The 12038-nt window shown below is 33.2% G+C and overlaps 1 protein-coding gene across 1 annotated transcript in view; it reads left to right on the plus strand.

Moving 5' to 3' along the window:
- Positions 1 to 780: 780 nt before the first annotated feature.
- The window catches only part of LOC128994745 (uncharacterized), a 32814-nt gene continuing 21556 nt past the window's right edge, over positions 781 to 12038 (plus strand). Inside the window, exons 1-3 of the mRNA XM_054419500.1 lie at positions 781 to 939; positions 2738 to 3183; positions 9941 to 10062. Of these exons, the coding sequence (XP_054275475.1) occupies positions 2938 to 3183; positions 9941 to 10062 (368 nt within the window). The 5' untranslated portion in view covers positions 781 to 939; positions 2738 to 2937. The remainder of the gene's footprint in view (positions 940 to 2737; positions 3184 to 9940; positions 10063 to 12038) is intronic.

The following is a 12038-nucleotide window of genomic DNA, read 5'->3' on the forward strand; positions in this document are numbered from 1 at the left end:
GATGGTGGTTGGATACGGGGGGAATATTTTGTGAAAGCACTCTTACGATATCACCAACATGTGATAATTTAGATGGTTTTATGCAAGAAAGAATAATACCATATATATAATACCAAATCTGCTTAGAGATTGAATAAATAAGTTAGATTTGCAAATAAAGTCAGTATATGATATTGTCACTTCTTTCCCACTGCAGGACTGCACATCCAATAACTTGGAATCCCACAAGGAATATCAAATATCTTTTAAGTGGGGGTCCTATATTTCCCAAAAACAATAATTCTACGATATTACTTACCTTTGTCAATCTTTTGATACAGTTTGTGAATACTTCATTCGGTTTATAAAAAAATGGTAGATGAATGGAGTAGTGTTAAAATGGTTTATTTACCGTATTCACAATAAGAAAAATTTCCTATTTATTTTTTTGTATTTTTAAATACCACCCCAAAAAGAGGTTTCAGGAGTTCAAATATAATATATCACCATATTATGGTGAGATAAAGATCTGCAATGTCATTGACTACAAATCACCTAAGAGTAGATAAGTAGATTTATAATCAATAGCCATTTTTATTATGCAATATACATACACTTGACGTACCCACAAAATTTCTCCTTAGTTTCCTCTACAACTAACTACAAGAGAAGATAGAATACTAAAAGAGAGAAGAAGAAAGTAGTAGAGACGAAGACGAAACGAAACAGACTAAGAGTAAGAGAGAGAGGAGAAGGAGAACAGGAGGAGAGGAGAGGAGGAGACTATCATGGCGATGGCGATCAGAGAATAGTAGAGATTAGTGTTTCCATTGAAAGTTTTTACTTGGTTCAGTTATGTCAATGTCAGAGGATGTGATGTGTTATTAATTTAAATTATTTGCTTGGCTCATCAGTTAAAAAAATATGTGTTCTTCAATATTGGATACGTTAAATATAATGGTAAGTGTGGACATCTATTACAAGTTTGGAATTCCTAAGTGGAAAATATTCACTTAGCCAACCTAACTTATTTTCTAATTTGGAGGGCTAAGTTTATATTATAGCTTTTAGAACATGTTCAGAGTTATTTAAATAATTTGTTATCTTTTAGAACTGTGTAAACTACCCTTACTTGATAATTAATAGGCCTAGGGCCTAGATATAGGTAAGTAGTAACTTAACTTTTGTCCATCCTAAAATTGGAATTGAATGCCCTAAAGATAAGTTAGCAATGGCTATTATAAGTTATTAGGCTCTTAAGAGAGCAGTTGTTTGTTGTCTAAATCATCTCAAAAATGTTTATTTTGCACTTGTCCAGTCAATTCTAAGCTAAGTTACGGGATAATCCTTTGGGGAAATAGTTACCACATCAGTGATGTTCTTGTTGCCCAAAAAGAGATTATCAGAACTATATTCAACAAAGATCAAAATGAACATTGTAAACCATTATTTATTAACTTTAACGCTTTGACTGTGATAAACCTTTAAATTTAGCCTATAATGCATTGTTATCTATTTAAGTTGCATGAAACCTTTGGTCTAAGGGGTGATTTTCATTGCTTTGACACTAGGAAAAGAGGAAACCTTGACATTCCTTTTACAAGACTGGAAAAGATTAAAAGAAGCCATATTATTATGGGTAGAAAGTTGTGGAATAAACTATCGCCAGGAATAATTCAACTCCCTTACAATAGTTTTAAGAATGCAATTTATGAATGGCTTGTCAGAAACCCCCTGTATAAGATTGATGATTTTTATGCTTTACAACCAGTAACATAACCACATATGATTATCTAATTCCAGCCTTGAATCTCTTTTTCAACCTGTCTATATCTGCTTTTGTACCATTATTTATTTGCATGATGTGTAGGGGTATCCTAAGACCTTGTACACTAATTGTTTACTATTATTATTAGTTGACTTGTGCCTCTTCCAGCATGTATTTATATAATTTGACTGTGTCTCATGCATTTATATAATGTCTATAGACGAATAAATATCATTTAATTTCATTGTGTTACCTATAATGTTATAGGTACTGATACTAGGTCCAATATAAATAGGCTATGTCAATGTTAAGGGACCTTGTTCTTGAAATCTTGTTTCCAGTTTTTTCACTAGGCTACTTTTAAGTTACTGGCCTGTGATTCGTCGCAAAGACACTCTGTATTCTGTTAAGATTAACTGTATTTTCTTGTAAAAATGGTGCACCTAAGTTATCCGTTAATAAATAAATAAATTCAATACTTCTGCTAACTTACTCGTCTAATTCTTTCTTATAATCTAGGCTTAATCTTGTTGTTGTTTTTTGGTTACGGTAAATCTCCTTTTCCATGCAGGTAAAGTAACTTAAGTTAAGGCCTTGGCCTATGAGATAGGCTACCTAAGTTAAAAGTGACTTCAGTCACAGAAAACGTACTACTATAACCAAGAATGCCAACCGCATGGTAAAAAGCATTAAGCGGTTTGAGAGAGCTTTGCCTGTCAATCCGTAGGCAGCGCCACCAGCGTTGCCATGCAATAGCATAGCAACGCTGGTGGCGCTGCCTACGGATTGACAGGCAAAGCTCTCTCAAAACACTTAATGCTTTTTACCATGCGGTTGGCATTCTGGGTTATAGTAGTACGTTTTCTATGCTTCACTAGGGGCTATTTCTTTCAACTAGTCAAACTTAAGCATTGGCTAAGTTGTAGCCATAGTATGGATTGCCTAATTTTATTGAATGACTAAGCCAATTGATGTTCTTAATTTTTACAGGTCAAGGTGATTGGTTGACAAATATCTACAAATACTGAAGTTAGCCCAGGTGAAGAAAAAAGTGTAATTTTAAGTTAATGAAGTTTGCAATTGAAGCAAACCAGGACATGGTTGTGTACTATTCTACACTTTTGGATCGTATTAGGTGTACAGAGACATACATAATAGAAACTGAAACGGTGACATAAGTGCAAAGTGTGATGTTGCGTGATAGTGGGTTTCATGAGACGGCCAGTGAGCCTGGTGGGATGGATAATTCGGTAGTGATGTCCCCCATCATTCCTGTTCCTCCAGTCATGGCGGCTGATGTTAGCGGATCCGATAAAGATTCCAGGATTACAGGGTCATCATGCAGAGCACTCCGTAATGCAGTATCTGGTCTCAACCGACTGGACGATTTTGTTTTAGAAAAAATTGGTTCTGGTTTCTTCTCTGAAGTTTTTAAGGTAAGATGTTTCATTTTTGGTTCTCTATGTTTAGTAGACCTAACATCTAGATGATTATATTAACTTAAGCAAGATATGCCTAACTTAAACTCCAGTAGGGAATGTACAACATTGACCTAAACACACTTTCTCTAGTGTCCACAAAATTTGTGTAAGTTTTAATGAAGTTTTTGATGATAACTGGAGGTAAAATGATATCAGGCACACAAAATAACAGAATAACTGAGGCCCAAGTTAACTTAATATATAGTCCCTAAGTTACTATATAAGCTTATGGTCAATAGGAATAGGTGGTCAATAGGAATTTAGGATTATTATTCTTCAAGGAATTATTTTACATTAGGCTATATATTTTCTTCTCTACCAGGTAGATTTTAATTTTTTCTTCAGGCCATTTTGATTTTCATTTTTTAAATTTTGAGGTCAACTAGGGTATTGTAAATTTTGATGCCCCTGTGATAGGGGACTCCTTTTAACCAATGCTGTTCTTATTTGCTGTACATGTAGATCTCTGGCTCGTCTGGTGTTGTAGTTATGAATACTATACGGTACTGCTGTTGGTGAAATATTCTGGTTTGGCTTTAGCAGTAACGGCACATTCAAGAATATAAACTGCTGGTAGGGTTAAAATGCCAAGTTCCTTGAAGATATCTCGACAGGAGTCTCGACCTCTCATTTTACAATTTGTTCTTACTGCTCGTTTTTGTAATAGGCTACCGTACTGTATAAAAATTCTTTGTGCTTCAGTGCTGCCTCCCCATAGTTGGGAGTTACTTATTAGGTATGCCATAGGCAATTACACCGGAATACAACCGAAGCACCAGAAAGCAACCGTTATAAATTTGCATCAGGATCTTTGTCAATAATGTTTTGGAGTCTACAAATAAGATGGCACACAACTATTATTTTGCTATACGGTAGTGTCTGTGACATGGTTTTCCCAGGATAAATTTTCAGATATGGTTATTCCTAGATATTTAGCCTAGCTGACTTTTCTTTTACCTATTTGGTGAGTACCTCCCATTTTTAAAAGTGGTGAGTAGTCCGGTTCTTTCCTAATTGTAAAATTGAATTAGACTGGTTTTTGAACTGTTAAGTGCCATTTTATTAGGCCTATTTGTGCTCCAGTTAACCATCTTATTATTTCCTTCATGAGTTTTCTTAATAACTGGGTCATACAGTCTTTTCCATAGGTAAGTTGTCCCACATCATCTGCGAACATCAATAGTTCCCTGTCTTGGATTTCTTCTGGCAAATCATTAATATAATAAAGAAGGAACAGCTCCGGTCCGAGATTTGATCCTTGCGGGACTCCTGTGTTGATACAGCCGAGACATTTTATTTAAACATCTGTATAACATTCGTCTCACTGGTGTTTCAAATATTCACAATTTAGTAGGCCTATATGTTTTTAAGAAATGACATCCAGTTCAGGGATTTTTCCTACCAATTTTAATTAGCTTGGTCTTAAGTATTTCATGATCCAGGCAACCAAACGCCTTGGTCATGTCATATAAAAGGAGGAGACAGTCCTAAGTTAATGTTTTCATAAATTTTTGTCATTAATTTAAATACCTACTGAGTCTATATAGTTGACCTTTCTTTCCGCAAACCATATTGATTATTCCTAAGTATGAGAACACAGGCCTAACAAAAGTTCCGGGTAGTTCCATTTCAAATCAAAACAGGTAGGCCTACTGTAGGCTATACTTAATTTAACCTGACTATCTCAGATTTTAATTAAATTTACTACCTACAGTAGACTCTTGATAATTCAAAATTTGTGGGCCAAGGTAAATTAATTCGAATTATCGTATCAGGAGTTTTGAACTCTCAAGAGGGTTGATTTATCGCCCGGGCAGGAAAATAAACTAAGTTAGGCCGAAGTCAATAAGTGGAGGTGAAAGTAGTGGGTGTCTTCGCTCTCACAGATCCTCTTCAGTGGAATGCCTCCATTTCAACAACAACCTCCTATCAATTGTTCAAAAGAGTGAAATACGTCTTTTTGCTGACATCTCTCACATCTCTCGCTGTCTGCAGACCAAGCAGACTTGAACTAAGTTAGACATGAGTGCCTTTATAGGCTGCACTTTAGATTACGCCCCACATTTACTCACATACAGTTAGACATAGGTTATGTTAGTTTAGAAAAGTTTCGGGTCATTCCATGTTAAATCAACTAGGCTCTCAACCTGACCATCTTAGATTTTGATGATATTTTGCATACTACAGTGGGCCTAGTAGTATTTTGAGTCCTGTATACAAATATGTAGGCTAAAAAAAAAATCAGTTAGGCCTAATAGGCTATCCATTTTATTGTTTGAACACAATTTTTTAAGTTTTTTTCAATACTCTAAATTCAACGCTGATTCCGAAAATTTAGTTCTTTTTCCGCGGAAAACGACCATAACGCGGAAATACGCCTAATGTGGAAAAATTACCATTACGCGGAAAAACTAACAAAATTACCAAACAAATTTTTTTTTACCAAAACACATCATGTGGGTACGGTACTCAATAGCCTATTAAAGAAATCACGAATATGCAAGAATTCTTTGGATCCGACATCAAATAAGCGATGACAATGTGATACTACCCAGCAATAACCCCAACTCACTAGGGGACAGGTGGGAATTCGGGGTTTTGGGTGGGGGAGACATCTAACGTGTTTTATTATCAGAAAATTAGGCGGGGGAAAGGGTAGTTTAATGTGTTAAAGGGTAATTAACGGGAAATAATAGGTAATTAGTTGGGAGAATTAGTATGGGAAATTTGCTTGGAATTGGGAAAATTGTCAGTACCAACCTATTCATTGGTTGTTGTAGCACTGCCATGTTGCTTGTTACGTTACGATGGTTAGGTTGGTTAGGGTAGGTTAGGTTTGGTTAGGTTAGGTTAGGTTAGGTTAGGTTATGCAGTATCATCCCTCTTGTAGAGAAAGTACGCACGATTTGTTTTTCAGGATTAATTTTGCCAACAGTTTCATTTGGAAGCTTCTGATTGACTACCGTATTGAAGGTTTACTAATTGAAAAATTAGTTCTGTTCATAAAATAAAACTATAGGCTACATGGCTCAAATTCAATTTTATAATGTTTTAATTATAAATTTTAAAGGTCATAACCTAACCAAACCAACCAAACTTGCTGATAATGAAAAAATCCTAGACAAAAGATAGTGCTATCGGAGGGATTCGAACCCGGTCCTCCCGTTTATCAGCTCAGCACTCTAATATTACTCAGTTCAATATACTAATATTTGTTTTTTTAAGCTCTACAAAATGGTTTGGAAACAAATTACAAAATTTTATATTTTTTGGGTCAAAAATGGGAAAACCCCATAAAAACCCCCCATAAACCCCAGTTCCCATAGTCCGATCATGCTGGTTTGCGAACTAGTTTGAATAAATGTACACGTTTATACCAAATTTAAACAAAATCGGATCATTTTTGCTCGAGTTATCGTGCTAACAGAAACATATCCTACTTCCTACTAATATTATAAATGAGAAAGTTTGGATGTATGGATGTATGGATGGATGTATGGATGTATGTTTGTGACAAGTGAACGCGAAAAATACTGGTCGGATTGGGCTGAAATTTGGCATGATGATAGCTCACATTCCCGATTAACATATAGGCATATTCTTATTTCAAAAATCCTTTCGGGCTCCGCCCCAGTGGCTCTGGAGTTTCCCATGTTAACCTTATGAGAAATGGAATTATTGAATCTTAACAGCTGTTTCAATTAGGCTAAACAAGTTGGTTCTGTTCTATGATGTTCAATAGCATTAAAGTTACAAGGATTACCACGTTTTTAAACGCACAAAAAAGTTAGAAAATAATTTATAAATATGTGGAGAGAATTAATACTTGTAAGATTTAAAATTAAAAATGTGGGGTGCATGCAATAGATAATAATAGTTCAATATGTGATGATGATTTTAAATAAGCTAACTTATTGGATGCGCACCACATTTTTTGTTATAAATCTTAAAATATATATTCTATCTACATGTTAATAAATTATTTTGTACTTTTTTGTGCGTTTAAAAACGTGGTGATTTGAAAAAAGTATTTTTATTTATAAATTATTTTTTTTAAGACTTGATTATTATACTTAGGCCTAGAGTACAATTGTTCTTTCTCAAATGGTGTTTAATATAATAACTGAAATATTGGAATTGAGATAGATGTAAGCCTACAGAAATATTTAACTTTATACCTACAGTATTAACTAATACAAACTTAATTATAATATTAATATTTAAGAATAACATAAACAGAATGATGCTAGTGATTTACCCTAAAAAGTGTAATGTCTTGAAAACATTTATAGAGTACCAAACTTTCAATTCGGATTTCAAAAACGTTTGTGAGTAAAATTTATTTCTATAATGAAATCAATAAATTAAATTTGACTACAGCTGTATCAGAATTTGGTTTATGATGTTTGTTTTCTCTCCACAAATCATACTACATTTATCATCTGTGGAAGTTAGTGTGAAACACAGAGTGAAAAAAGCCATCGGACAGGTTTAGTGTAAGGTTGACTGCGTCGGATCACTTTCACACGTTGTATCATATTGTTTGAATGTAACAACTAACAACGGTAGCGTTTGGGGCAGGTGTAAGAGGCATTGCATCCTCAGATAATCTTAATTAGGCCTATTGCTTTCACCTGGTGTGTGTGAACTGCGGCACTTTCCCGTATTATTATAGTTGGTTAAAACAAGAGTGAAAGTAGCAGATTCTAGATGGAGATCAGGCTACGTTACGCTCCCCTCTCATTCATTCTCTCCAATAAATTGTTATGCTTCCTCGCTGCCTGGGCTTTCTCACTGCTTCTTTGCATTTTACCGCACTGTATAGCTATTCCGCTGGTTTCCCTCAATTAGCGCTTGTATGTGTATCAAGTTCTGTTTGAAAAGTTAAATCAATATTCAGAATAATAATACATTTGTTTGAGCAGCATGGGTCTTCTATTAATAATACAAATAATAATAATAATTTGTTTATTGAAGTCAACAAAATAGGCTACATTTTATTACAAACGTCAGCTAGCAAAATATTTGTGAAAAAACAATTCAAGGCAATTTACATTTTGTCAGGTTTTTTATATTATTATTTTTTTTCACCAGTGCCTGAATTTTTTCTGTGGTATTTCCTAAAATTTAGATATACCAGCGGTTGAACAGAATGGCCTACAATGACTGTTTTAGCTAATAGTTAAACACTTTAAAAAACTTTTAACACAAGTAAAAAGTTCCTGGGTTGATTTTTCATACATCATTCAGTTTTTTATGGCTTGCATTGATTCAAAAATGTTATCAACTTTTTATGTCGTAGCATGTCTCTTGTTAGTTCAGTTTTTACATTTACGATAACTGTATTTACCATTTAGGTAGTCTTTTCCACTTAGACCAGTTATTGTCATGCATATGCAATTTTTTGAATTAGGCTATAATTTTTTACTAGATTTGTATGTATGCTATTACCGAACTGCATTAAAAGACCCTTAAAATTAATTCTATCAATTTAAAAATGCCTTTGTCTAAAAGGAGAAAAAACAAAAGTACAAGTTTAGATTATGGTCAGGAAGTAAGGCCTAGGCCTATACTATTCTAAAAATCAATAAAGGCCAATGGATATTCGTAAATTGTATCTCAAACGCAATAATTCTTCCTGTTCGTCCCTCTTAGCGTAAAACTGAGACTAACTGTTTAAAAAATATTTTATAAGCAAATGACTGCATTTACCCGTCACTTTCACAAAATATCCAAAAGCAATAAAAGTTTTAACATGTTTTCTTTTCAATCATAATGACATATTGAACATCCATGTAAATAGGCTATTTTTATTTTTATGTTATGTAATGTGGTGTACTCTTGAATCTGCCTTTGTCAGAAAAAATTTATATGAAATTGACCAACACATTATAGGCTAGATATATTTTAAGAAATTTAGATTTTCCTTTTAATTTAAAGGGAAATCTAAGATTCCACAACATTTAAAAATATAACACCAGATATATTGTATTTCAGACCAACCAACCTATTATACTCTGTTTAAATTATCGATTTCGTCCCTAACTCTGTAAACAACCGGACACAATATATACATACTGAAAATTACTCTTAGGCCTGTTTAGAGAATACAAAAAATATTTAAAAAATAACAAAGAGAAAAACAGTAATAGCTCTAAAATAAGCTAAGCAGCAAGCTGCAGACTAAGCCAATTTCCAATTGCCTGATAAGGTTTTCACTTAAATATATCCTATTTAAATAACATTAGGTTTAATGAGTCCCTAGGTTTGCTGCTACAGGGAGGGTAAAAAGTGTTTTTTTAGTCAAAAGCTTAGTATAAAGTAAATAAATTTGCCAAGTTTGATCAATATAATATATCCATAAAAGAGCAAACTACAACAGTTTACTTATTCTTTATAGGAATAAAATGGAAATTTTAAGTTTAAATATTGTCCTTTTTAATTTTCTGTGTAGCCAATAATTGTACAAAACACTTCAATAGGCTAGCCTAAATTATTTGTTTTCTTAGCCCTACAAAATGGTTTTGGAGAGAAATTGAGAAAAGTTATGTTTTTAGTCTCAATAATAAGAAAACCAATGTTGATATTGATTGATGATTACTTTTTATTGACTAACCCCATATTAGGACGAAAGTACAGCGAACTAAAATAAAAACCGGTTATGCAATGATTCCTCACAACTCACAAGTTAAATGGTTTATGGTTGTTCCAGGTTACACATAGAGTTACGGGTAAAGTTATGGTTCTGAAGATGAATCAACTCCGTTCAAACAGACATAACATGCTCAAAGAAGTTCAGCTGATGAAACAGCTGGATCACAAAAACATTTTAGGGTGAGTATTTCAACATTTTTAATACTTTGCATGACTTTTAAATCTTTAACACCGTTTATGTCTCACAGACATGGTTGGGTAATCAGAATATTATTTGTAAAATGTAATTATAGAATCAGTGTGCACATCAACTTAGGCATGCATAGCAAAGTTAAAAGCAACATGCACTTCAAAAATCTTGTTACTTATAAACTGTGGCCGTTTAAATTATTTTAAATTAAAGTTCAACACAATATAAAGAGGTTTAGGCTTAGGGGGTTGTTTAATTTGCACTTTTAATGGTAGGATGTAGAATAGACAATACAATTTTTTCTGGGCATGGAATGGATATGAAATTATAAGTTAGGTCATTAGAATAGTATTTTTCTCAAATGTTATTTTATTTTTATTGTTTGTGTGGTAAACAAAATTCTTACACTAGACTAATCCAGATTTTCTATCTAAATCAAAATTCCTTTCTTAAACGCGTCTGAGTACAAACTGTTTTACAAAAAAAATTTAAAAAAACGAAGAGAGACTACAACCAAACATAAAAATAATTTTAATGATCACATTATATGGACAACAAATTAGTGTTGAAGAATATTTTTAATTAGAAAGGTGTAATTTATCTTCAATAACAGTAACATTGTTTGAACGGTTGACAAACGAGGATCGATGGATCCTAAGGCCTGTGGTGATCTTGACCTGGTTTGCCATATGGTCACCAGTATATGAATCACCTGGCGACCCTGTCTGTACCATCTGTACTACAGCCTTGCCTGGACAGAGGGCTTATTTGCATCAAATTATTGTTTCCTACAATTTAACCTCTTTCTAAATCTGCTTTGAGTGGAAAATAATACAACAGTTAGTCAAATATCATAAATCATAAATCTTGATTAGTCAGATGCTAGTATATTTTATCCTGGGTAAATAATGTTTTACCGTTCCAATATTATTAAATGTTTGTTTTCTACATTTTAACCTCTTCCTAAATCGGGGTTTATTGGCTAGTAATTTAACTGTTAGTCAAAATTGACTAGTTAAGTTGGACTTTAGTAGTCATAATTTTAGCTTGGGGTAAAGATTGATTTGCTGTTCCAAAATTATTATAATAATTATTGTAATAACCTCTTTCTAAATGGGTTTTTAATGGCAACCAAAATAACCAGTTAGTGCTTTCCACAGTAAAATCTCTTCCAAAATGAAGTTTTATTGGCAAATCATACCATTAGTTAGGAAATTTCTTGATAAGCTGGATGATAGTGGTAATATTTTATTTTGTTTTACTGTTAAAATATTATTAAAGGATTATTTTTTACAATTTAACCTCTTATAAGTTGAGTTTTATTAATGGGTTCGTAACATCTGGCAACTAATTTAACCTATACAAAATCATAGTATCAGTATTACCAATTTAATCATGAGTTAGGATTGTTTTACTGTTCCAATAACAGTAACCGTTCCAATAACGATTGTTTTCCACAATTGAACCTACTAGACCTAGATCTAATTAATATCTAAATTAGCTTTTATTGGTAAACAAAAAGACTGTTAGTCGAAATTGTTTTGGTATTTCGGATGTTAGTGTTCACATCGGCGTCCATCTTACTTTTCCATTTAAGGGCTGGGAGACTGGAGGGTACAGGATAGTAAAAAAAGGTGTTCGGAGGTCCTCTCCTGGCAAATGTTGAAAATGAATGTACAAAACTGTTGTTTTTTACAAATTTAGTTACTAAATTTGCTTTGTGTAGACCCTATTGTAAATTTGTTGTTTTTTGCATAGTTTAAAAAATTTGTTTAAAACAATTTTAATCTAGGGCCTTATGTTGCCCATCGTGAACCATGGACCCCCATTTGTGTTCCTAATTTTTTTTTAGGGTTAAGAATGTTTTACTGTTCCAATATTATTAATTTTTTTTCTTGCTGTTTACACTTTTTGCAAATTGGCTTTTACTGGCAACCAATATTACTGTTAGTCAAAATCGTCTTGA

The sequence above is a fragment of the Macrosteles quadrilineatus genome, unplaced genomic scaffold (assembly GCF_028750875.1).
Source record: "Macrosteles quadrilineatus isolate MER2022 unplaced genomic scaffold, UCM_ALF_1.0 Scaffold_5__1_contigs__length_97177068, whole genome shotgun sequence".
NCBI classification, from domain to species: domain Eukaryota; kingdom Metazoa; phylum Arthropoda; class Insecta; order Hemiptera; family Cicadellidae; genus Macrosteles; species Macrosteles quadrilineatus.